This window comes from Thamnophis elegans, chromosome Z, assembly GCF_009769535.1.
Source record: "Thamnophis elegans isolate rThaEle1 chromosome Z, rThaEle1.pri, whole genome shotgun sequence".
Classification (NCBI taxonomy): Eukaryota; Metazoa; Chordata; class Lepidosauria; order Squamata; family Colubridae; genus Thamnophis; species Thamnophis elegans.
Window position 1 is genome coordinate 141,539,248 of NC_045558.1, and position 27,529 is coordinate 141,566,776.

Consider the following 27,529-nt stretch of genomic DNA (forward strand, 5'->3'; position numbering starts at 1 on the left):
GAATGTTTCCCTGATATGAGCCACAACGTCAGCTTACCTCGCTATTGTCCAATCAAAGAGCGAGAAAGTTCCCTTAAAGCCCGCCTCCTACCTAAAGACCTTATCGCTTCTACCAGAGCGTTTTCAAGGAAGCTGTCGATCAAACTCAAGGAACCCAATCCGAGATCAATTACCCCGCCCATCGCCCGCCTCCCGCCGGTGTTTTGCACCCAAAGCGATGACGCGTTTTACCTTATCACCTAGTTTACAGATGGGGGGGCGGGACGAGGAAGGGTCGTAGCAACCAATCAAAGCAAGGCAGGGCCTTTTTTAAGGCCTGACGTGCGGCCACGTGAATCGAGCGGTGGCCAATCGTCTTGTTCAGCCGACTGGCCCCGCCCCCTCGGCCCCTGTCCCACTCGGGTTCAAGCTGGCGGCCCCTCTTAAGATGTAAACAAGGCCTCGCGCTCCGACCGTTAAGAGGGTGAGGAGGGTCTCGCGCTCACCGCGGAGGGGGGGAGGGAGGGAAAAAGGAAAGAACAGCGAAAAGGAGAGCGGGAGGCATTTCATTGGCTGACTGACACCACCCCGAGGAGGGGGGGGGATAGCCGCGCGGGAGGGGGAGAACAGCCTGAGGGCTCCCTAGCAATTAAAAAAAAACCCCAACAACGCCAAGAACCCTCCTGATTGGTGGGCAAGAAAAGGACAGCCGGGCAGCCAGAGTGTCCCCCCAGTATGGCGCGCGCTGATTGGAGGAGCGCGGCCCGAGGACGTCTCCCATTGGCCGCGGATGGGGGGGGGGACACGTTCTAACAAGCTGGCTTTCCATTGGTGGAGGGGCCTGTTGAGCGGAGGTGAAAGGTTAGAGAGGGGGCAGTTGCCCCTGAAGCCCCTCAGGGATGGGGTGGTTTACTTAGGGGAGCCCGTCAGCCTTGAATGCTGGGATTGGAAGGCCCCAAAATGGGGATATGGGGTTTGAGGAGGGAGGGGAAAGAACAGGGGACGCTCCTGAGGTGCCTCCAAGGCGCTAGTCCTCAGTAAGAAGGGGACTAATGAAGGGCTTGGAGGAAGGCTGCCATGTCCTCTCCTCCTCCTCTTTCACCACCGTCTCCTTTCTGAACCCCAGGAGGGGCAGTGTGAGTGTTGGGCCAAGCTGGAGAATGCCCTGAGCGATGGGCTCCCGCAGCAGTAGCAACGCTGGCTCGGGGGGCCGGGAGAACCAAGGCAGCTGGTCTCGGAGGGACTCGGGCATCCTGCGCAGCGAAGACGAGGACAACGAGGATGTGGATCTGGCCCAGGTACTGGCATATCTACTGCGCAGGTAACTCCACCTCCTCCCTGCCCCCCCCCCTTTCCCCCTCCTGGCAGATCCCTGGGATCAACCACCCGGGTGAAGATCCCGAAAGGAAACTGGCTTTCCTTGCTTCCTTTCTTTGAAAAAAAAGAATAAGGTCCAGGTAAAAGGTAAAGTTTCCCATTGGACATGTGTGCTGGTCGTTTCCGACTCTAGGGGGCAGTGCTCATCTCTGTTTCAAAGCCGAAGAGCCAGCGCTGTCCGAAGACGTCTCCGTGGTCATGTGGCCACAGGGCTAAATGCCGAAGGCGCGCAGAACACTGTTCCCTTCCCATCAAAGGTGGTCCCTATTTTGTCTACTTGCATTTTTTTACCCGCTTTCGAATGGCTAGGTTGGCAGAAGCTGGGACAAGTCACGGGGGCTCACTCCATTACGCAGCGCTAGGGATTCAAACCGCTGAACTGCCGACCTTCTAATCAACGAGCTCAACGTCTTAGCCACTGAGCCACCACGTCCCTAAGATACAGGTAGTCCTCGACTTACGACCGCAACGCAGCCACCAAAATTAGTTTAGTTTTGGTTTATTTGTATGCCGCCCTTCTCCAGGAGGGACTCAGGGCGGCGAACAACTCAAAGGGGAAAGGGAACATAAACAACAGTACACATAATTAAAATACACGAAAATCACACAGCCATACCAGTCGAGAGGGGAGGGGAACTCATCAACCCCAGGCCTGCCGGCACAGCCAGGTTTTGACAGCTTTCCGGAAGGCCTGGAGAGAGGTGAAGGTCCGGATCTCCGCGGGGAGTTCATTCCAAAGGGCCGGAGCTGCTACAGAGAAGGCCCTCCCCCGGGTAGTAGCCAGATGGCATTGGCTGGTAGATGGAACCCGGAGGAGGCCAACCCTGTGAGATCTAATGGGTCTGTGGGAGGTAATTGGCAGCAGGCGGTCTCTCAAGTACCCAGGTCCAATACCATGAAGGGCTTTATAAGTTACGACTAGCACTTTGAAGCGTACCCAGAGACCGATCGGTAGCCAGTGCAGCTCGCGGAGGATAGGTGTAACGTGGGTGTACCGAGGTGCACCCACAATCGCTCGCGCGGCTGCATTCTGGACGAGTTGAAGTCTCCGAATACTCTTCAAAGGCTGCCCCATGTAGAGCGCATTGCAGTAGGTTCAGCGAGCGAGATCGTTTTAAGGTGCCCCATTGGATGCCTTTTCTTGCTACATTCGTTGTGTGAATCGCTGTGTCTTCTGAATGAGTCACCCGGCGGTTAAGATTGTGACTCCAGAACACGGCAGCCGTCATAAATGTGAGTTGATCGTTGAGCCTCCCAATCTAAGTCACGTGACTTAGATGGTGCAACGGGTTGTGACTGTGACAAATGGGTCGTTTGTTGAGTGATTGTTCAAAGTGACCGCAGTGCTGAAAGCAGGGATGGATGTCTGTTTTCCACCCTTAACGACCGTTGCAGCATCCCTGTGCTCACGGGATTTACATTCAGACGTTCAGCAAATGGTTTGTATTTGTGATGGTTGCGGTATCCTGGGGGGTCATGTGATCACTTTTTGGGACCACCTTGACAAGCGAAGTCAATGGGGAAGCCAGATGTCAACGTGAATCTGACCTGACTGAAGCCATCTTGGAGATTCAGTGCTGCCACATAGGCAGGGGAGAATAGAAATAGCCGGGGTCGTCTAGTCAAAATGAAATTCTTTCTCTTAGGGAACCAAGGACGTTCTCACACTTGGCCGGAGGAAGGAGGCGTGATGTCCCCAGACCAGCAGAGGCTGCATTGTTTGGGCCATGAGACTGATTGTTTGGGATTGGGGTGGGTGGGTAATTTTTAATTATGTGAAAACCATGGGGCCCCTCAGAGTTGGTTTTCATCAGATCTGTGCCAATTTGATGTTTCCAATAAAGCTACCATGTTTCCCCGAAAATAAGACAGGGTCTTATTTTCTTTTGACACCCCCCCCCCCTGAAATAAGCACTTGGCCTTTTTTTCGGGGACGCCTTATTTTTAAGGTGCAGGAGGCGGTGAGCATGGTCACCCCATGGCTGCTGCTGTGTTACAATATTTTCGGGGAGGGATTATTTTTGGAGTAGGGATTATTTTAGTGCATGCGCTCAAAAGCTTGATTGGGCTTATTATCCAGGGAGGTCTTATTTTCAGGAAAAGGAGGTATTCTTTGAGGAATTCACCTGCATTGGAATTTTTGCTTGCGATGGATTTATTCCTTGGAACCCTGACACCAGATTCACTTAACAACCGTGTGATTCACTCAACAATCACAGTGATCCGCTTAACAGTGGGGGCAAGAAAGGTCTTCAGATGGAGCAAAAACGTATTCCATCAATTTCCCACTTAGCAACCTAAATTTTGGGCTCAATTGTGGTTGTAAGTTGAGGACTGCCTGGAGAATAGGACTCTGTATTGACCAAGTGTGATTGGATACACAAATAATTTTTCCCCAGTGAAGAAGCTCTCTGTGTACATCCCAAAGGTGCTTTTTTTTTCATGAGACATCTGGACTATCCAGAAAGTCCAGTTGCCTCTTGAGAAAAAAAACACCTTGAATGACCTGAATGATTGAGAATCTCCATAGACACTCTTAGTATACGTGCAATCAGTATACATGCAAACAACAAAATGGTAATTCAAGATCACAATCATAAAATACAGTCATCATAAATCATAAGATACAAAGTAGTTGTAAAATCTTCTATATATATAAAAATGGCTTTGTGTGTGTGTGTGTTCCATCATAACTGGAACGCCTCCAGCAATTCCAACCAAACTTGGTACCACAGATGACTTACTCTCTGGAAAAAAGTACTGTGGGGGTAAGACAACCCTCAGGGTGTGTGTTCTGTTAAGATACAGCCTGTTGTGCCTTAAAATGGCTTCTACTGTACCGCCGTAAAATGACTTCTACTGTACAGCACAGTGGATTTACCATGGTAACGGCTTCACAGTACTCCACAAGAGGACTCCCTCTAGTAAGGGGGAAAATCCAACATTCGAAATTACATTTGGTCTGGACATTTCCCCCCTATAAATACCCGGGCAACGCCAGGTTATCGGCTAGTACTAAATAAAAACAACCTAAATCATAGGATACCAATAAAATGGTAGTTATAAGATGCTAAGAGAACAGGTAATAAGATGAGAAGGGTAATAGTTAGATTATAATACAGTATGGTTAGATATCCTAAGGCACAAGACAGTGTTGTGGGAATTAGGTGGTTAGCAGAGTGATGAAGAAGAAGCAGCTTTGATTCTTCTTGGATGAGAAAAAAATGCTTTCAAAGGAAAACAAAAAAGTCCAGTTGGACTAAGTCCCTTTGAAGTCCACTCAGGCTGGACAGAGAATTCTGGGAGTTAAAGTCCACACCTCTCAAAAGTTGCCAAGATTGAAGAAATAACTGCAACAGAGGAGCAATTGTGAAACTTTTGAGCGTTGTGAAGTGTTCCTTTTGTACCTGCGAATGTACTGTAGTCACACCCCAACTCTATGGTTTCGAAGGATTATGCTACAGTACGTGGGCAAATAGTTTGTGACGCAACGGGGTTCGGAATTGCTAATGCTACTTTTTTTTATCTCTTCCCTGCTTTCCCTAGGGGACAGTTTCACCTCATGCAGGGAGGGGGGACAGCCAGCGCCCGGGTGTTCCAGGCTGTTTCAGATTCCGACGACGATACTGACAGTGCTTGGGAAGGACGTTTAGAAGATCAGTACAAACCGCCAGGTATTGCCAAGAAGTCCAGAGTTGTTTACTTAACACAGATAATGTTAGTTGCAAAGTTGTGTCCGACCCATCGTGACCCCATGGACAACGTTCCTCCAGGCCTTCCTGTCCTCTACCATCCTCTGGAGTCCATTGAAGCTCACGCCGACTGATTTGGTGACTCCATCCAGCCACCTCGTTCTCTCTCATCCCCTTCTTCTTTTGCCCTTCATCGTTCCCAGCATGAGGCTCTTCTCCAGGGAATCCTTCCTTCTCATTAGGTGGCCAAAGTACTTGAGTTTCCTCTTCAGGATCTGGCCTTCTAAAGAGCAGTCAGGGTTGATCTCCTCTAGGACCAACCGGTTGGATGGCCTTGCAGTCCAAGGGACTCAATGCAGGAGTCTTCTCCAGCACCAGAGTTCAAAGGCCTCCATTCTTTGGTGGATAACAGCAATAAACAAAAGTTAACAAAGCTCCAGGCTTCGTATTGGAGGAAAGCTCGCTACACCAGATTACATCTCAGAATTCTGGATGTTGCAATTGCTCTTCTTGCTCTGAAAAACTCTCGACGTTTAGCCTGTCAGGGGTGTTCGTGATGTAGAATTATGTTGAAACGGTTAAATTTAGACCTCAGGCACAATGCCCAACATTCAGACTGCCTCAGAGTTAAACTAAATACGTAGGTATCCATTAAAAAAAAAACATTGAGAACTTAACGTAGGGTTATTTTACAGATCTATCTATCTATCTATCTATCTATCTATCTATCTATCTATCTATCTATCTATCTATCTATCTATCTATCTACCTACCTACCTACCTACCTACCTACCTACCTACCTACCTACCTACCTACCTACCTACCTACCTACCTATCTCTACATGGGGCTGCCCCTGAAAAGAGTTCAGAGACTACAATTGGTCCAGAATGCAGCCGCGCGAGCGATGCTGGGTGTACCGAGATACACCCATGTTGCACCCATCCTCCGCGAGCTGTACTGGCTCCCCATCAGTCTCCGAACGTCCTTCAAGGTGCTGGTTATCACCTTTAAAGCCCTACATGGCTTAGGACCCGGATATCTACGAGACCGTCTTCTGCCGCATACCTCCCAGCGTCTGATAAGATCACAGGATGGGCCTTCTCCAGGTGCCGTCGACTAGACAATGTTGTCTGGCGGCTCCTCAGGGGAGGGCCTTCTCTGTAGCTGCCCCGGCCCTATGGAACGATCTACCCCCAGAGATCCGGACCCTCCCCACTCTCTCAGCCTTCCGAAAGTCTACTAAGACCTGGCTATTCCGGCAGGCCTGGGACTGTTGACCTCTTGAATGAGGTCCAGCCCCACTAAGATTGAGTGTATGATGTGTTTTTTTTTTAATCGGTGTAAATATGTTTTATTTTCATTTCATTTCGTACAGTCACATATATACTGTGCATAACCGGGGCATATAACATTGAACAATAAACACAGCCCTCCCTCTTGTCAACAATACCCCCCAAAATACAAACCCAATATACCACTTCGACCCACCATACACCCTTTCTTTCACCCCCCCTCCAACTTTCGTTCTTCCCTCCAACATTCCCCTCTACCCTACTTCCCCTCCCCCTCTATCACTCCTCTCTCCCAATACACTCCCTCCCTTCCTTCTCACCCTCCCTCCAATCCTCTCTCCCACCCTCTCTCCCCCTCTTCCTTCTTTCCCTCTACTCCTCCCTTCGGTGTATTTCTACTATCTATCAATATATTCAGCTTGTCCTATTTTTACACTAGAATTAAAGAGCAACAGTATACAAGTGCAATCGTGTTACTTTAAAATCTAACACATACTATATTTCCCCCCTCCCCCCTAAGACCCCACCTCCCCCCGACTTCCCAGAGCCAGTACACGGTGTAGCTTTTTAACAAACACAGTCTAAAATTTGTTAAAACAAAGGAGATTAAAGAAAAAAAAAGAGAGTCAATAAGATCTCTGCGTTGAACTCAGCTTCTTGCTGTTACCCAAACTTTAAACCGTTTTTTAACTGCTTTCCCTCTCTATTTTAATTTCTAGTATTCTTTTTAGAGTTGTTTTTATGTAAGCCGCCCGGAGTCCTTCGGGATTGGGTGGCATATATAAATTTATTAAAATTTGAACTATCTATCTATCTATCTATCTATCTATCTATCTATCTATCTATCTATCTATCATCTATCTATCTATCTATCTATCTTCTGCAGTGGATTTGGCACCAGACACTCGGGATCTGGAGAACAACGAGATTAAAACACGCATCCAGTTAGCAACGGGCCGACTCACGCCAGGGCGCCCCGACCGTAGCATCCCAAAGCTGCTGGGACAGGTATCCTGTTTTGCTGCTCTAAGATGCTGGAAACTAATGGGTTCGTTTTTGCCTTAAACATTGAGGGTGGGAACAAGATGGAAAAAAAGTGCTTTTTGCCCCCAAGAGGCAACTGGGTTTTTGAAGACGTTTCACTTCTCATCCAAGAAACCTCTTCAGGGAAGGAGAGAAGGGAAAGGAGAGGAGGAAGGAAGGAAGAAGAGAAGAAAGGGGGGAAGGAGGGAGGGAAGCAAGGAGGGAAGGAAGGAGAGAAGGAGAGAAGAAAGGAGGGAAGGAAGGAGGGAATGGAGGAGAGAAGGAAGGGGGGAAGGAAGGAGGAAAGGAAGGGGGAAAGGAAGGAGAGAAGGAGAAAAGAAAGGAGGGAAGGAGAGGAGAGAAGGGGGGAAGGAGGGAGGGAAGGAAGGGGAGTAGGAGAGAAGAAACAAGGGAAGGAAAGAGGGAGGGAGGGAAGAAGAAGTAGGACCGTTGTAAGATAAGATGGATCTATGGGATGTTAAAAAAGCAATCTTCAAGTATATTGTTAACAGTAGGGAAAAATTGTTATAAATACATATTATTAATAACAGTTATGAGATCATATAATTGTGAATATATATATGAAATTGATTTAAAAAAAAAATGAAACCTCTTCAGTTCTGACTGGATGATGGGGGAATTGGAAGGATTTATACTCCTTGCAGGCAGCTGGTCATTTGTATCTGTTTTAGAGAGTCGCTGAGGCTACCTGCAGTCAACCGTGGGCAGATCTGGAGATTGGGGGATACAAAACCGCCACTTCACAACCGCGTGGCACAACATAGAAGAAACCCACCAGGACTAGATCCAGCAGTCCAGCTGCGTTTGAAAGACAAAGGCCACTCTGTTGAGGGCAGCAAAGTCCACATTTTGGACAGAGAGGACCGCTGGTTTGAAAGGTGGGGTCCAAGAGGCCATCTAGGTCCAAACTGAACCGCCCTCTCTCAACAGAGGGGGAAGGATACGACATCATTTATCTCCCAATCTACAACACAGTCCTTTCAACAGTTCCAGGAAGGCTCCACACTTTATTTGCGACTCGGAGGACACAGACAAAACTCCAAGTGGCCATTTGCATCCTTTTAGAGAGTCGTTGAGGGCCCTTGGAGGTTTGTCTGTGTCCTCGGGGGTCACCTGAGTAGTGCAAATGTACGTGGAGCCGCCTTGGAGCTGCTGAAAGGATTGTGTTGTGGATTCCACACCCATTTGCACCACTCAGGTGACTCGGGGGACACAGACAAAACTCCAAGTGGCCTCAACGGCTCTCTCAAAAGGATGCAAACGACCAGCTGTCTGCAAGGAGGATAAATCCTTCCGTTCCCCACCATCCAGGCAGAGCTGAAGAAGTTTCTTTGGATGAGAAGCGAAACGTCTCCAAAAGAACCAGAAAGTCCAGTTGCCTCTTTGGGGGGGGGGGGGGGAAGAGCACCTTTGGGGACAACCATGACCTTGGATGACTTGAGAATCTCCACAGACAAGATGGAAAACAGCTTCGAAAGGAGGAAGCCGTCATTTAACATTGATCCCGTAGGGAAGCAGGGCCTCTGATCTGAACAGTAATATTCCTTCCCTCGGTCTGACCGGGAGGCGCTTCAGAATACACCGTGCTGGTTAAACGTCCTTATTCGTGGGGCAGAATCTTGCATTTTGGCAAGAAATCAAATCAGATCTTTATTGTCCCTGCACAGCATGTGTACAGTGAAATTGAATGAGCCCCCCCTTGGTGCAGCCTCCCCCCCCACCCACCGCCCCCAAAACACAGAATACATCTCAATAATGAAGAGAAATAGAATCCCTAAACCCAAATAAGTAATAACTAACACACATTCCCATACACCTATATGCGTGTAACTTTATGTTATATTACATCGGTATGAACAATGTTGCACATTGCACTGGCCCTGGAAGTCTATCGTATTAAACCTAATTGTGGTGTTATGTTGAGTTCAGAAGCCTGTTTTGTGGTGTTACGTGGAGTTCAGAAATCTGTTATGTTGAGTTCAGAAGCCCACGGATAAAAGCTACTGTATTTTTCAGAGTATAAGACACACCTTTTCCCCCCCCAAAAAAGTGGGTGAAAATCTGGGTGTGTCTTATACACTGAATACAGCATTTTTGGCCTCCCGAAATTCTGCCCCGCGCATCCCGTTTTTCGCAAAAATGGATGCTCAGAGGGTTTGGGAGGCTTGCAAAGTGCTTCTGGGGGGCTGGGGAGGGCAAAAAGGGGAAAATGGGGTTGTTTTTCCCTTCCCAAGCCCCCAGGAACATTCTATGGGTATCCCACACCCTCTGCATGCCTTGTTTTTGTGAAAAATGGGCTCGTTTTTGCGAAAACAGGCACGTTTTTCACCTCCCAAAACCTCCACGGGTCACATTTTTGCCCTTCCCGGTTCCCAGGAGCACTTTTCAGGCCTCTCAAATTCTCTGCATGCCCTTTTTTCACAAAAAATGGGGCGCGCAGAGGGTTTGGGCACCCTGCAGAGTGCTCCTGGGGGCCGGGGAAGGCAAACACTTTTTTTTTTAATTTACCCCTACAAAATCATCGCACGTCTTATACTCCCGTGCATTTTATAATCCAAATAATGCGGTATTTTTCAGCCCATTTGTTCGGCTGGCTATGCTTCCATCTCTCCTGCCTGATGGTAGGAGAGTAAAGAAGTGGTAAGAGGAAGAGTTCAGCATTGGTGTCCTTGGCACCTCCGGAAAAGAGGCCTCTGCCTTCAAGCTGTGGGGCAGAATCAACCCTTAAGCCCAACTTTAGTTTTCTGGATTGTTTCCTTCTTAACTAGAGAGATTGTGAGAAAGTGTCACATAATCTTCACTCCCAAAGGTGCTTTTTTCAAGAAGCCAACTGGACTTTCTGTTTTTTTCTTTGAAGACGTTTTGCTTCTCCGAGAAGCATCTTCGGCTCGGCCTGGATGGTGGGGAACGGAAGGATTTATCCTCCTTGCAGACAGCTGGTCATTTGCATCCTTTTGAGAGAGCCGTTGAGGCCACTTGGAGTTTTGTCTGTGTCCTCCGAGTCACCCGAGTGGTGCAAATGGGTGTGGAATCCACAACACAATCCTTTCACCAGCTCCAAGAAGGCTCCACATACATTTGCACTACTCAGGTGACCCCCGAGGACACAGACAAGCCTCCAAGGGCCCTCAACGACACTTTAAAAGGAAGCAAATGGCCAGTTGTCTGCAAGGAAAGTCAATCCTTCCATTCCCTGACATCCAGTCAGAGCTGAACAAGCTTCTTGGATGAGAAGTGGAACATTTAGGCAAGAAAAACGAAATGCACAGGTACAGTATAGGTGGTGCCTTGCTCAATAGTAGTAACTGGGAGAGGGATCTTGGAGTCCTAGTGGACAACCATTTAAATAGGAGCCAGCCGTGTGCAGCAGCTGCCAAAAAAGCCAACACAGTTCTAGGCTGCATCAACAGAGGGATAGAATCAAGATCCCGTGAAGTGTTAATACCACTTTACAATGCCTTGGTAAGGCCACACTTGGAATACGGCATTCAGTTTTGGTCGCCACGATGTAGAAAAGATGTGGAGGCTCTAGAAAGAGTGTAGAGAAGAGCAACAAAGAGGATTAGGGGACTGGAGGCCAAAACATATGAGGAACGGTTGCAGGAACTGGGTATGTCTAGTTTGATGAAAAGAAGGACTAGGGGAGACATGATAGCAGTCTTCCAATATCTCAGGGGTTGCTACAAAGAAGAGGGAGTCAAACTATTCTCCAGGGCACCTGAGGGCAGGACAAGAAGCAATGGGTGGAAACTAATCAAGGAGAGAAGCAACTTAGAACTGAGGAGAAACTTCCTGACAGTTAGAACAACTAATCAGTGGGACAGAAGTTGTGAATGCCCCAATACTGGAAGTCTTTAAGAAGATGCTGGATAGCCATTTGTTTGAAACGGTATAGGGTTTCCTGCCTAGGCAGGGGGTTGAACTAGAAGACCTCCAAGGTCCCTTCCAACTCTGCTATTGTATTGTATTGTAAAACAAAGTCCAGTGGCCTCTTGCAAAAGGCGCAACTTTGGGGACACCCATGACCTGGATGAGTGACAATCTCCAGAGACCCATAATCCTCACTCTTTCCCTTGCCCGCAGAGAGAACGAGGCCTTTGCCATAACAGCAGTTTCTCGGCAGGGGAATGTTCGCAGATCGTGTCACAGTAAGTATCTGATGAGAAAGATGTGTACGTGTGTAAGCGTACATTCTCAGGCAAGAAACGGGCAAAGTGGCTTTATTGATTTGATTTGATTTTATTATATTTATATGCTGCCCTTTTCCCCCGAAGGGGACTCAGGGCGGCTCACAATTCAAATCAGGGAAGGGGGGGGGGGTACAGACAGAAAATAAAAGATAAAACATAACAATACATAATTTAAAAACACACAACAGTCATACCATTTGAGACAGGGGCAACAGCTCTTTAGCCCCAGGCCTGTCGGAACAGCCAGGTTTTAAGGGCTTTGCGGAAGGCCTGGAGGGTGGTGAGGGTTCGAATCTCCACGGGGAGTTTGTTCCAGAGGGTCGGAGCAGCCACAGAGAAGGCTCTCCTCCGGGTAGTCGCCAGTCGGCACTGGCCGGCGGATGGAATTCGGAGGAGGCCTAATCTGTGGGATCTAATCGGTCTAGTGAAGGTGATTGGCAGCAGGTGGTCTCTCAAGTACCCAGGTCCAATACCATGAAGGGCTTTAGAAGGGACTCCACGCCAGGATTACCTGTACGCCTTACGTTTTTCCCCTTTTTTCCAGCTTCCTTCCCAATCACCTCACCGTCAAAGACACCTATTTGCAAAAAGCCTTCTGCGGCATCTATTCCCGTGATGGACAGCTTTTTATGTCTGCTTGTCAAGGTGGGCTCGCAAACAGAGGGTTTTTTTAAAAAAAAAAATTACTATTTTAGACCGTCGTCTTCCTTCATGGCAGGGGGGGGTCAAACTCGATTTCATTGAGGACCGACTCGGAGTTGTGTTTGACGTCGGGGGTGAGTGTGGCCAGATCGACGTCACTTGATCCCTTTCCGGCTGCGGCGGCCTCCTGCAGCCCTCCGCCAGCACGAAGCCAAGTCCTCGTCCCGATAACCCCCTTTTATCGAATTGACAGTGAATTCCTCTCCAGCAAAATCTTTCCTCTCCCGCAGTCTTTCGAGATAGTTCACAATTACTGACTTTTATTTTTTTTTAGATTTTTTTTTCAAAACAAACACAACACATAAAATCTTCCTTCTTTACATACTGTAGAAAGTGTATCAGTTGGTTACAAAAGGTTTTCGTGCGTCTCTTCCGCAGTCATCAAGCATAATTCATATTAACTCAAGTATTTTAACTCAAATATTTATACATGTTACTCTTATACCTCCATTTATGTTTGACTATAATTGTTTAAACCAGTGTTTTTCAACCTTTTTTGTGCAAAGGCACACTTTTTTCATGAAAAAAATCACGAGGCTCACCACCATTAGAAAACGTTAAAAATTTTTAACTCTGTGCCTATATTGACTATATATAAAGTAATTTTCCCACGGCACACCTTACACTATGTCACGGTACACTAGTGTGCCGTGGCACAGTGGTTGAAAAACACTGGTTTAAACGTCCTTCATCATAAAATATACCAAAATTTAATACATAACTACATATTGGCATTTCATTTAATATTTCTAAAATCCTCCAATAACACTGAATCCTTATGTCCTCTTCTAGCTAAACATCCATAATATTTAATAACAGGCTTTTCTAATCCTCCTTTCCAAATCGCAGTTGGCAATTTTCATCTAGTTTCCTTACATTATACTCATATATATGTATATAGATTGTCATCATTATCCCTCCTTTATTTGACTATATCCTGTATCATAACATTTTCCCCCTAATAATCAAAACTTAACTGTATCTAACTTAATTCTTTTTTTTGTTAACTTTTGTATATAATCCAAAAGGATTTCTAATCTTCCTTTCATAGGTACCATTCAATATTGATATCCAATTATTACTTATCGTAACACTACACATTGTATACATTATCATTATCAATTATTTATTTAATTATATCTATCATTACTAAATTTCACTGTTTAACTAGTTTTAAGTTTCTTAATTCTTTTTTTTAACTTTTGTATATAATCCAAAAGGATTTCTAATCTTCCTTTCATAGGTACCATTCAATATTGATATCAAATTATTACTTATCATAACAATACACATGTATACATTATTATCATTATCAGTTATTTATTTAATTATATCTATTATTACTAAATTTCACTTTTTAACTAGTTTTAAGTTACTTAATTCTTTTTTTTATTAACTTTTGTATATAATCCAAAAGGATTTCTAATCTTCCTTTCATAGGTACCATTCAATATTGATATCAAATTATTACTTATCATAACAATACACATGTATACATTATTATCATTATCAGTTATTTATTTAATTATATCTATTATTACTAAATTTCACTAAGTTTAACTAGTTTTAAGTTATATTCTTCCATCTATCAACCTGTTACCGACCTTTATGAGGCTTGGAGAGTGGCCAAGGCCGATATCTTTCAGACGCTGCAATACTGGGCAAGAATGCAGGAATGAACAAATTGTCTCCTGCAAACTCCATTCCCCTGTCGCTCCTCTTTTATTCCCTCTGGGAGGGGCCATCCACCGTCCACCTGTGGCCTTACTCCCAAGTCAACCCTTGTTCTTTAGCTGTTCCCGTCATCTGGCAACTCTGCGCATGCGCACATCAGGAACACGCTCCAGCTTTTCTTCTGCTGGTCTCCGACTCCGAAGGCAGCTAATAACTGTCAGTTGCCCTAGCCCCATCTCTGCCTCCGACACAGCCCTCATCAGAGCTTTCCCCAGACTCCAGGACTGGCCCCCAACCTCCTCGCTGTCCTAATCTGCTGGCAGCTCCATTGGCCGTTGGCGGGCCACAACTGGTGGATCACAACAGAGCTCGGGAGGGCCTCCCGTAGCCCTCCCAAGCTCCGTTTTGTCTGGCAGAAGCACTGTGGGCTGATTCCAAGGCAGCCCTGTGGACCAGAATCTAAGCACGCTGGGGGCCGAATGTGGGCCATGGGACTTAAGTTTGACACCCCTGCTTTATGGGAAGAGAATGTTGGAGGATACCGATAGTCCTTCTCAGTGTTCCTAGTAATGCACCCATAGAAAGCCGAACTCTGGGGCAGGTAGATTCCTCAAAGAACAAATTTATTGGGTACATCATATTGGCACAACTGGTGAAAACCGGCTCTGAAAGTTCCTGCGGTTTTCACCTAATTTAAAAAAGAATCATTCCCCATTTCCCCGCAGGTCCTCGGTTCCATTGCCCAATGATGGTGCTAGCAGGTTGCTTAGTTACTCGACTCCTCTTCTCAGCAACCTGTTGGAATGACCTTGGTTCCCACAAGAAAACCTTTTGCTTTGACCACAAAGCCAAGCTAATCTCCATTTCCACCCTCCCTTTCTCCCCCTCCCTTTTGTGGCAACCGCGAAGCCTCAAAAGATGGCCTCAGTCAGGTTCGCTTCCGGGTTGACTGTCCTCAACTTACAACCACTTGGAGCCTCAGGACTTAACGACGGATCGCTTAGCAACCATTTAGAGTTACGATGGGACTACCTTGGGGCTACTTGCGACCCAGAATTAAAATTTTCTGTTTCCCTCCTCCCCCCCTCCTTCAGACCAGCGAATCCGCTTATACGACTGCGCCTATGGAGCCTTCCGGAACTTCCGGAGTGTCAAAGCCCGAGACGTCGGCTGGAGCGTACTGGACGTAGCTTTCACCCCTAACAGGACACACTTCCTCTACTCCAGCTGGTCGGACTACAGTGAGTTTATATGGCGCTAGGGATGCGGTGGCTCAGTGGCTAAGACGCTGAGCTTGCCGATCAGAAAGGTCGGCAGTCCGAATCCCTAGCGCCGCGTAACGGAGTGAGCTCCCGTTCCTTGTCCCAGCTTCTTGCCAATCTAGCAGTTCGAAAGCACATAGAAAATGCAGGTAGAAAAACAGGAACCACCTTTGGTGGGAAGGTCACAGCATTCCTACCAAGCCGACAGCCGAGGTGGCGCAGTGGTTAGAGTGCAGTACTGCAGACCACTTCAGCTGACTGCTATCTGCAGTTCAGCGGTTCAAATCTCACCGGCTCAAGGTTGACTCAGCCTTCCATCCTTCCGAAGTGGGTGAAATGAGGACCTAGACTGTGGGGGCAATATGTTGTCTCTGTAAACCGCTTAGAGAGGGCTGAAAGCCCTATGAAGCGGTATCTAAGTCTAACTGCTATTGCTATTCCGTGAGCCTTCGGGAGTTGAGTCACACTGGCCACAGGGACCAGGGAGACGTCTTCGGACAGCACCGGCTCTTTGGCTTTGAAATGGAGATGAGCACTGCCCCCTAGAGTCGGGAACGACTAGGAGAAATGCGCGAGGGGAACCTTCAGGGGGGGAAACTGGGTTGCCTCCAGGTAGTCTGTACTAGCTCTTGCTCCCTTCTCTTTAGTTCACATCTGCAACATCTACGGGGAGAGTGAGACCCAGACCGCCCTGGACTTGAGGTAAAGAGGACAACACACACACACACAGGCTGGCCCCGTCGAACAATGGAGATACACCCTAGCACCTGGCATAACGCCTTTCTCTTCTTCGCAGGCCCGATGAACGCCGTTTTGCGGTCTTTTCCCTGGCGGTTTCCTCAGATGGGAGGGAAGTGCTTGGCGGGTAAGCTGGCCGTTCGGGAAATCCCCCCCCCCCCCAATAGTGCCTAAGTTTTTTCTTTGGAGAGAAACAAAGTCTTCTAGCTCAACTCTGCTCAACTCTCTCTCTCTTTCTCTCTGTGTCTCCCTTCTGCTCTCTTCCTCCATCCCTCGCTCTCTCCCTCCCCCCCTCTCTTCATACCTCTCTCTCTCCCACTCTCTTCCTTCCTCCCCCTCTCCACCCCTCCCTCTCCTCTCTCTCTTTCTGTCTCCCTTCTGCTCTCTTCCTCCATCCCTTGCACTCTCTCTCCTTTTCCCTCCCACTCTCTCTTCCTCCCTCTCTCTCTCCACCCTGCCCTCCCTCTCCTTCTTTTTGTCTCTCTCTCCCTTCTGTCTCTCGCTATCCCTCTATCCTTCTCGCTCTCTACCTCCCCTCTCTCTCTGTCTACCACCCTCTCTCTTTCCCACTCCCTTCCTCTGTCCCTTCCTCTTTCTCCCCCTCCCCATCACTGTCTCCCTCCATCCCTCCCCCTTCTTTTCATACCTCTCTCCCTCCTGCTGTTCCTCCTTCTCTCCCTCTCCCTCCCTCCCTCTCCCTCCCCATCTCCATCCCTCTGTCCCTCTCCCTTTCTTCCTCTGTCCCTCCGTCTCCCCCTCCCTCTCTCCCTTCTTCCCTCCCCATCACTCTCTCTCTCCATCCCTCCTCCCTCTTTTCATACCTCTCCCTCCCTCTCTCTCCCTCCCTGTCTCCGTCCCTCTGTCCACCTCGCTCTCTTCCTCTGTCACTCCCCCCCTCCCTCCCTCCGTCTCCATCCCTCTCTTCGTCCCTCCCTCCCCTCTTTCTCTCCTCTCTTCCTCCCTCCCTCACTCGGTCTTCACCCCTCCTGTTTGGAGACCAGGAAGTGATGCCCCTCTGTCTGCCCGCTCTTAGTGGAAGAGAAAGCCGCCAGAGCCCCATTTCTGGCCTTTGCTTTGAAGGCCCATTGGAAGCCCAAAGGCAAAACAGGCCCAGCCGTGACTAAAGTTTAAATGCTTTGATTTTTGCTCCCCCAACTGATGGCCATTCATTTAGTGACCGTTTGAAGTGACCACGGCACTGACAAAACTGACTTAACGACCGGTTACTCACACTTAAAACACCGCCGCAGCATCCCCACGATCAGGGGGATCAACATCCAGATGCTTGGCCACCGGTTCAGACTTAACGACCGTTGCTGTGTTCCCAAGGTCACACGACCCCCTTTTGGCGACCTCCTGGAGGAGCAGGGTCAATGGAGAAGCCCGACTCACTTAACAACCACGTTACTAACTTAACAACCGTGGCAAGGGAGGTTTCAAGCGGGGCAGGACTCACTTTGAACAACTGCCTGAAGCCTTGACAGTAGAAATTCTGGGCTTCGACTGTGGTCGTAAGTCCAGGGCTGTTCTTCTTTTGTGCAAGGTTGTTACCGAAGCCCTTTGCTGTGACCACTCTGTGTGTGAGAGTGTGTGTGTGAGACCCCACGCACTGACCTTGTTATTCTTTATTCTCTGTCCACAGGGCCAACTACGGCTGCGTCTATGTGTTTGACATGGAGCAGAATAAGCGGACGCTTAAGGTACTCGGGGTCGATGCCTAGGGCGATTCTCCCTCATCCAGGTCACAGTTGTCCCAAAGTTGGCTTGTTCCAGGAGGCAGCTGGACATGCTGGTTTTCCTTTGAAGGCCCTTCGCTTCTCATCCACGGAGCTTCTTCAGCTCTAACTAGATCAGGGAGGGCTAACCGTTTGTGGTGTTGTCCAGTGCCAACAATGCGAGGGCGCGTGCACAATAGCGCCTGAGCCTGCTGGCATCTGTAATCCAAAGACCCACCCCCCACACATGTGCACACAACACACACATGCGCCCCCCCCCCCCCCCCGCTTCCAAGCTGAGCTTGGTATTTCCTCCATGGAAATAGACTAGAAGACCTCCAAGGTCCCATCCAACACTGTTAGTTTACTCTACTCTACTCTGCCTATTCTATTCTAAATCCTATTCTATTCTAAATTCTATTCTATTCTAAATCCCATTCTATTCTAAATCCTATTCTAAATTCTATTCTATTCTAAATCCTATTCTATTCTAAATTCTATTCTATTCTAAATCCCATTCTATTCTAAATCCTATTCTAAATTCTATTCTATTCTAAATCCTATTCTATTCTAAATTCTATTCTATTCTAAATCCCATTCTATTCTAAATCCTATTCTAAATTCCTATTCTAAATCCTATTCTATTCTAAATTCTATTCTATTCTAAATTCCTATTCTAAATTCTATTCTATTCTAAATTCTATTCTATTCTAAATTCTATTCTATTCTAAATTCCTATTCTAAATTCCTATTCTAAATTCTATTCTAAATTCTATTCTTTTCTAAATTCTATTCTATTCTAAATTCTGTTCTATTCTAAATTCTGTTCTATTCTAAATTCTAAATTCTATTCTAAATTCTATTCTATTCTACTCTAAATTCTATTCTATTCTAAATTCTATTCTAAATTCTAAATTCTATTCTAAATTCTATTCTATTCTACTCTAAATTCTATTCTATTCTAAATTCTATTCTATTCTAAATTCTATTCTAAATTGTAAATTCTATTCTAAATTGTAAATTCTATTCTATTCTAAATTCTATTCTATTTTAAATCCTATTCTATTCTAAATTCTATTCTATTCTAAATTCTATTCTATTCCAAATTCCTATTCTAAATTCTATTCTATTCTATTCTATTCTAAATTCCTATTCTAAATTCTATTCTATTCTACTCTACTCTACTCTATTCTATTCTATTCTAAATTCTATTCTATTCTAAATTCTATTCTATTCCAAATTCCTATTCTAAATTCTATTCTATTCTATTCTAAATTCCTATTCTAAATTCTATTCTATTCTATTCTACTCTACTCTACTCTATTCTATTCTAAATTCTATTCTATTCTAAATTCTATTCTATTCTAAATTCTATTCTATTCTAAATTCTATTCTATTCTAAATTCCTATTCTAAATTCTATTCTATTCTACTCTATTTATTCTATTCTGTCCTATTCTATCCAATGTGGCCTCTATAGAGTTTAACTGCATTTCAGGTCAGGTGAACCCATCAAATCTGAGAAATGCACCGCATACTTGTGTTCTCATTCCTTCCTTCCTCGCCTCCGTTTCCTTGGCTCCCTTCCCCGCAGATCGAGGCCCATGAAGATGACGTCAACGCCGTCGCTTTTGCGGACAACAGCTCCCACATTGTCTTCTCGGGAGGCGACGACGCTATCTGCAAAGTGTGGGACCGGCGCACCATGCGAGAGGATGACCCCCAGCCGGTGGGGATCTTGGCAGGGCACCAGGACGGTATCACTTTCATCGACAGTAAGGTGAGCGCAGCTCCTGCTTAGCCGAAAGCAGAAATGCCCAACCTTGGCAACTTTTAAAGGACTTGCGGACTTCAACTCCCAGAATTCCCCAGCCAGCTCCCTCTTAGCCTAAAGCAACTTTAAGACTTGGGGACTTCAACTCCCAGAATTCCCCAGCCAGCGTGGCCAAGGTTTGACACCCTGGTCTAAAGCTTTTCTCAGAGACAGTTGCAGCCATATTTGGTGGTCACTAGAAAACTGGTTTAAGAAAATCTTCAGGGGTCCTTTCCCTTTTAAAGATCTCATCCCAGATTCTGCACAACCAGAAACTGTTTATTTATTTTCCTTTAAAAATGCCTGGAATCTGGATGACTTGATTTAAACAGAAGAATTCATCAGTGGAACAACTTGCCTTCAGAGGTTGTGAATGCTCCAACACTGGAAGTTTTTAAGAAAAGATTGGAGAAATATTTGTCAGAAGGGGTACATAGGGTTTCCTGCCTAAGGAGGGGGTTGGACTAGAAGACCTCCAAGGTCCCTTCCAACCCTTGTGATTCTATTCCAGACTCCCAGGGAAAACATAGCCGCTGTTATACAACACCTTCCAAAATTGAATGAATCATTCCAGGAAGCAGAGAAAATTCTGAATTAAGGTTCCTTTCGTCGTCCGTCCGTCCGTCCGTCCCCCAGATGTGGTTCTTTAGAGACGGCCTTTAAAGAAGTTTTAAGTTTGTTTTGAACTTTAGGATGAAGGCATCCAAAGGGTTTCCTGAACTGCTGTTGTCTTCTTCCCTCAGGGAGACGCTCGGTACCTCATCTCCAACTCCAAGGACCAGACCATTAAGCTGTGGGACATGCGCAAATTCTCGGGCCAGGAGGGCCTCGAAGCATCCCGACACGCTGTCACCCAGCAAATCTGGGATTATCGCTGGCAACAGGTACCCAAAAAAGGTATGCCCCCCCCCCACTTCCCCTCTTTAACGGAAGAAGCTGTAAAGTTGCCCTGGTGAGGAAAGGATGGGAGCGCATTCCACACATACCTTCAGCTAGAGTCGGATCTCAGATTACTACAGCAGGCTTGTGAGGTGTGCACCTAATTGGTGAATGTGATTTATGACACAGATCGAGGGGAGGGGAGGAACCGGGGTAGTAAAGTTCAGCCGTAATTCAAATGAGGTTTAGATCTGACTGCAATGGGGTATTGCCGAAATGTTGTTCCTAATAAATGACTGGTTTTCTTTTGAAACTTGGCTCGAGGCGCATGAATTAATTAGGGCATCTTTCGGAAACCTGACAGAAGCAGGAGTGAAGGCAGTGTATACATGCCTTGTGGTCTGTCGGCTGCCGGCCCCTCCAGCAGCTGAATCGGATGAGGTGTGGGAGTCAGGGTCAGCAGCAAGGCAACCTGAGAGCTCCGAGGGGGAAGAGGGAGTGGAGCTGGCAGAGAGAGAGAGAGAGGCAAAGCACGGGCTGTCCGTCAGCCCTCAGATGGAGAGTCAACAGCCCCCAGATCTGGAGGTGGCTGATGAGGAAGAACAGATGGGTCCAGATCCTGATGTGTGTATGCACAGAAGGCAGAGGAGAGGAGAGCAATGGAAATCTATGGGCCGGTCCTCGGGACGAAAGAGCCACCACTGCTAGCGAAGCCCCACCCTAAATCTGGGGATAAAAGGCAGGGGGCGGAGATGAATAGGTAAAGTTTAGGTTGGACCCACCTAATCCTTCCTTTCCTTTCCTTCCACAGCCCGACGTAAATCAAAACTTCCAGGTGACACTTCTCTCATGACCTACCGTGGTCACGGAGTCCTTCACACCCTGATCCGCTGCCGGTTCTCCCCTCCTCACAGCACGGGACAGCAGTACATTTACAGCGGCTGCTCCACGGGGCGGGTGGTAGGTAAGTGGCTCGGGAACCAGGATGCCCTCCGAGCTCAGGAGATCTGGAGCAATTGAAATTTGAAATTTAATAAAATTTGTATGCCGCCCAATCCCATAGGAGAGATAAGAGACAAGATAAAAAACATTGAAAAAATTAAGAATATTACAGATATTAAAATTGCACACCATCCATTCTGTCTAGGTGGGGCTGGACATTGATCAACAGCCCCAGGCCTGTCGGAACAGCCAGGTTTTGGTGGCTTTTCAGAAGGCCGGGAGAGTGGTAAGGGTTCAGATCTCCACGGGCAGATCGTTCCACAGGGCCGGCGCAGCTACAGACAAGGCCCTCCTCCGAGGGGCTGCCAGCCGGCATTGTCCGGCCGACGGCACCCGGAGGAGGCCCAACCTGTGAGATCTTGTTGGTCGTTGGGAGGTATGTGGCAGGAGGCGGTCTCTCAGGTAGCCAGGTCCTAAACCATGTAGGGCTTTAAAAGTGATGACTAGCACCTTGAAGCGCGTTCGGAGACCGATAGGGAGCCAGTGCAGCTCGCGGAGGATAGGTGTAACATGGGTGTATCTAGGTACACCCAGTATCGCTCGCGCGGCTGCATTCAATTCACTTGAGTGCTGGAATGGGATTGGGCAGGAGAGGAGATCCAAGGATCCACATGGGATCTCTTGTCGCAGACCTCCCAAGTAAAAGCCAAATGACATTTGAGAGCCAGTTTGGTCTAGTGGTTAAGGCCACAGGCTAAAAAGCAAGAGATCGTGAGTTCCAGTCCCGCTTTAGCCATGGGTGAGTTTGGGCTAATCACCGGGTGCTGGTGAGTTCTAGCCCCACCTTAGTTATGAAATTTGGCTGGGTGACTGAGCCAATCACCAGGTGCCGGTGATTTCTAATCTCACCTTTGGCATGAACGCTGGCTGGGTGACTTTGGGCTGATCACCAGGTGCCAGTGAGTTCTAGTCCTACTCTTATTTATGAAAGCTGCCTGCGTGAATTTGGGCTAATCACCAGGTGCTGGCGAATTCTAGTCCCACTTTAGGCATAAAAGTCGCCTGCGTGAATTTGGGCTAATCAGCAGGTGCTGGCAAGTTCTAGTCCCACTTTAGGCATGAAAGCGGCCTGGGTGAATTTGGGCTAATCACCAGGTGCCGGCGAGTTCTAGTCCCACTTTAGGCATGAAAGCCACCTGGGTGAATTTGGGCTAATCACCAGGTGCCAGCGAGTTCTAGTCCCACTTTAGGCATGAAAGCCGCCTGGGTGAATTTAGGCTAATCACCAGGTGCCGGCGAGTTCTAGTCCCACTTTAGGCATGAAAGCGGCCTGGGTGAATTTGGGTTAATCACCAGCTGCCAGCGAGTTCTAGTCCCACTTTAGGCATGAAAGCGGCCTGGGTGAATTTGGGTTAATCACCAGGTGCCAGCGAGTTCTAGTCCCACTTTAGGCATGAAAGCCGCCTGGGTGAATTTGGGCAGGTGCCTGTGAGGTCTAGTCTCACCTTAGTTATGAAAACAGGCTGGGTGACTTTGAGCCAATCACCCGGTGCCTGTGAGTTCTAGTCCTACCTTAGGCACGAAAGCCCACATTTCCCAGATTTCAGGTCGACATAAAGGGCAAGCAAGAATTTGGAAATATCCAATTTTATTTATGCCTGAAACATTTGATGAGAGAGTCTTTTTAACTGGCCTGCCTGAAGTCCAGTTCACCCAGAATCAAATCTCGGAGCCACCCGCCCCCCCCAAAATCCTCCAGAACAGGGGTTCCCTCTCCTTCTCCCTCCCTCCCCCCTTGCTCTCTTAACCCTACATCGCTATTGATGCCCTTCCTCTCTCTTCCCTCCTTTTGCGCACACCCCCCCACCCCAGTCTACGATCTCCTGAGCGGCCTCATCGTGAAGAAACTGATCAACCATCAAGCCTGCGTGCGGGATGTGAGTTGGCATCCGTACGAGGAGAAGATTGTTAGTAGCTCGGTGAGTTTTTGGGAACCCAGGGCGGGGGTGGAGGCATTCACCTTTAGGAGGAGGAGTAGCACACGGTTGCTGTGTTGTGTCGCTTTGCTTTACAGCCTGTCCAAAAGAGCTTAAGAAAGGTGCTTTTTCGAGCCAGAGAGCGCCAAATTGTTTAGAGGTGTCCGACTTTACAACCGATCATTAAGTGTCAACGGCATTGAGAAAAAGTGACAGGAGCATTCAGAGAAGAGAACAGAGCAGAATAGAAGGGAAGGGAATATAGAATACAATAGAGTATAGTAGAAGAGAAGAGAATATAGAATAGAATAGAATACAGAATAGAATAGAGAATAGAATATAAAATAGAAAACAGAATAGAAAACAGAATAGAAAAGAGTAGAAAATAGAATAGTATAGAATAGAAAATAGAATAGAATAGAAAATAGAATAGAATAGAAAATAGAATAGAATAAAAAACAGAATAGAATAGAAAATAGAATAGAATAAAAAACAGAATAGAAAAGAGTAGAAAATAGAATAGAACAGAATATAGAATAGAAAGTAGAATAGAACAGAATATAGAATAGAATACAGAATAGAATAGAATGCAGAATAGAATAGAAAATAGAATAGAATACAGAATATAGAATAGAAAATTGAATAGAATAGAAAACAGACTAGAAAAGAGTAGAAAATAGAATAGAACAGAATATAGAATAGAAAATAGAATAGAACAGAATATAGAATAGAATACAGAATAGAATAGAATGCAGAATAAAATAGAAAATAGCATAGAATATAGAATAGAAAATAGAATAATATAGAATAGAAAATAGAATAGAATATAGAATAGCAAATAGAATAGAAAATAGAATAGAATAGAGAATAGAAAATAGAATAGAATAGAGAATAGAAAATGGAGTAGAAAATAGAATAGAATAGCAAATAGAATAGAATAGCAGATAGAATAGAGGATAGAACAGAAAATAGAATAGTAGAATATAGAATAGAATATTATAGAATAGAATATAGAATAGAATAGAATAACTATTGTGACTTCGAATGTACACTCTGGCATACATTAAAAAATGAAATTTTATGGCACCCAGGTCTTAAAGGGTCTCCACCTCCAATTTTACACTACATAAACATGACAAGATGAATAAATAAATATAAAACTATGTGTATATACCCACATATATTACACAACACGGAGAAACAACACAGTATAGCTCGAATGTATGCATGTTTATGGGGAGAAAAACAAATTTGGTGAGTTTACTCAAAGGGATGGCCTCGGGAACAAAGCCGTTGCAGAATCTGGTACTCCTGCTAGAAATACTTTGAAACCTCCTCCCAGAGGGGAGCAACAGAAGCAGACCGTGAAGTGGGTGTGTGGGGTCTATAAATGCTTCTAGCTCTAAGCACACAGCGCTTATAAGCGGTATTCTGAATAAAGGGAAGCGAGCTTCCTATAATCTTCTCCGCTGTCCTCACCACTCTCTGTAGGGACTTTCTATCTGAGGCACTGCTGCCACCAAACCAGACAGTCATGCAGTTTGTTCAAATGCTCTCCAACTTAACGACCGTTGCAGCATCCCCGTGATCCAAATTCAGACCCTTGTCCTTTGACTCATATTTATATGACGGTTCCAGTATCCCCTGGGATCACGCGATCTCCCCCCCCCCCTCCCCGGCGACCGTCTGACGAGTAAAGTTGAATGGGGAAACCAGATACCTCTTAACTGTCGTGTTACTAACTTACCAACGGCAGTGATTGGCTTAACGATGGTCAAGAATGGCCTTTGATAATTCGAAACTCACTTAACAACTTAGAAATAGAAATTTGGGGCTCTACTCCGCGGTCGTAAAGCAAGGACTTACCTGTACTGTGTTCTATTAATGGCTGGCCTTTGGGTCACGGGGTCAGCAGGTCGAGTCACTTTCAATTCTAATAATCTCCATTAAAGTTGACATTTGAGGACTACCTGTAATCTCTGAATAGAAACAATAACACACACTCTCTATCACTGTTCTCTCTCCCTCTTCTCTTTCTCTCTTCTCTTCTCCCCTCTCTCTTCTTCTCTCTTCTCACTCCTTATCTTCCTTTCTTCTCTTCTCCCCTCCTCTCTCTTGCAGTGGGATGGAAACGTGTGTCTCTGGGAGTATCACCAAATGGAGTACGACGAAGATGATCTCGGCAACCCCCAGCAGCTCCTAACCGCCCGAGAAAGGCACTCCCCGCTGGCTGTCCCCCCACATCACTAGCCTTCCCCCTCGCTTGTTCGCCACCTTCCTCCAGTTTGGGACCCGCTCGGGGCCAAGAGCGAGGCGGGGAAACGCTGTCTTGCGTTACCAATCATTTCCGGGGGTGGGGGAGTGTTTCGCCAGAAGGGAGAGGGGAGGAAAGGCGCTTCGGATGAACTCACCCCTCTCAAACGAACCGATCTCCCGTCTCTAAAACCTCTGGCGGCGGTGACTTTGAGGATACAAATAACCATCCCGCAGTCGTCGGATCCTAGGGATAGCCGCGAAAAAACAGACCGGAAAAAAAACAGCAAAACCACACCACTGAATGTCCTTGTGCCTGCTGGGCTGATTTCTGTATCCTTCTAGATGAGCTGGACTCCGTCCCACGAATACTGAGCGGAGGTGGGCAGGGAGAAACGGCTGGCCCAGGAATATGGGGCACCAAAATTCACATCTGGAGGGCTACAGTTGGAAAGCCGGATGGGCCCTTGGAAGAAAACCTCCTCCTGGTATAGAATCATGACGGGGAAATGGCCCCCAACAGCAACCCTACAGATGGTCTCCGCAATGCCAAGATTCGTTGGCCACCTTTACCCACACAACAAAAGTGTAACGCACCCACAATAATTTTGGGGGCATCTTGTAAGTCTTGACTTCGGTCTAGAGTTTATCAGGGGGGGAAATTGGGGGAGGGGAAATATCCAGTTTCCTTCCGATCTGAGCCACAGAGAAGGGATCCCCGAACGACACGAGAGGTCCCAAAACGATCCGAAGATCCTTGAGGGGGAGGTGTGTGATTGAGATGGCTCCCCCTCTTTTCTCAGAGGGACGATGGCGAGTGCTCGCTGAAGCCACACACCCCTTTGGAGGCTGGGGAGGGGTCCTTGCACAATATTTGTCGGGCGACACAAAAATGTCTGCGACACATTTGTGGCCAGAGGGACAGTTGCCGCTTCCTTCCCAGCTGCCCATCTCTTCTTCCCAGATGCTGACGATGTCTTCTTCGAGTCACCCTCAGTCACACACACCCAAAATTGGGGGGATTCCTTTTTGCCTCTTCTGGGGGGGGGGGGGCTCCTTGGAAGGGACGGGGAGGCAGGTGTTGCTGTCCTTAACCTTAAAAGATGTCGCCCAAGTTGGCCCACCCTCGGCTCTCTTTCCGAAACCCTCACAGGTGGGGCGGGGGGGTCTCACCTGCTCTGTAAATATTAATGGGGAGGGTCCTTGCAAAGAAGGGGCTTTTGGGGGTACCCAAAGAGTTTTTTAAAAAAAATTAATGGATGGGAGGGGCGAGCGAAAAGAGCCGCGTGTTGTAAAGCGTGTGAAAGCAGGGGGGAGGGGGAGGAATCCTTGTTTGCTTTTTCTAGTTGGAAAAGGAGCCCACCCACCCCCAACTTAGAATCCTTCCCCAGGGGTCCTGCCTTCTAGGAAGAGGACTACGACAAAGGGGAGGGGTCCATGCTGGGGCTCCCTTCCAAATCTAGGTTTTGTAGAAAGGGGGAGGGTCTTTCCCTCCCCTCTCTATTTCAGGGGTGATGCAAACCGCTGTCCGTTGTCTTAAATAAAAGTGGTTGAAATTTGGTTTGTTGTGGGATTTCTGCGCCACTGTTCAAGGACAGAGGTTCAACGTAGAACTGAAGGAGACAATTGACCCATGGAACTGCTTGCCACCAGAATGTTGCAGGCGTGCCATCCCTGGAGTCTTTTAAGAAGAGAGCGGAGAATCATTTGTCTGGAACGCCGTAGGGCAGTGAGCGCTAACCTTTTTCGTCACCGCGTGCCGGAAATAGCATGCAAAACCATCCCGCAAGAGACCAGCGTTCTGTCATGCTGGCACCCCAACGTGCGGCCGACAAGCAGCTGGAGAACACCCAGATGTACCCAGATACACCCAGATGTTTGGTGTACCAGCGCGCATGGAACACTGCTCTTCCAGGGTTTGGCGCCCCTGCGCGCACGAAGGCCAGCTGACCAGCATGAGTATGTACACAGGAACGTAGAAGGGGAGACAACGAAGCCGC

At 47.1% G+C, this 27,529-nt stretch overlaps 1 protein-coding gene across 2 annotated transcripts; it reads left to right on the forward strand.

Moving 5' to 3' along the window:
* Positions 1–355: 355 nt before the first annotated feature.
* Positions 356–27,089, forward strand: DCAF11 (DDB1 and CUL4 associated factor 11). 2 transcript variants are annotated; one of them, XM_032236732.1, is made up of 15 exons: positions 356–463; positions 1,106–1,300; positions 4,903–5,030; positions 7,229–7,350; positions 11,470–11,534; positions 12,121–12,221; positions 15,047–15,193; positions 15,862–15,916; positions 16,011–16,079; positions 17,595–17,652; positions 19,261–19,446; positions 20,223–20,376; positions 21,170–21,322; positions 23,173–23,279; positions 25,398–27,089. In XM_032236732.1, exons 2-15 carry the CDS (start codon positions 1,152–1,154, stop codon positions 25,524–25,526), a joined length of 1,623 nt encoding a protein of 540 aa, XP_032092623.1. In that variant the 5' UTR covers positions 356–463; positions 1,106–1,151; the 3' UTR covers positions 25,527–27,089. The 2 variants fall into 2 exon arrangements, with proteins under 2 accessions (XP_032092623.1, XP_032092624.1); XM_032236733.1 differs by lacking the exon at positions 356–463 and having other exon boundaries at positions 1,179–1,277.
* Positions 27,090–27,529: the final 440 nt, after the last annotated feature.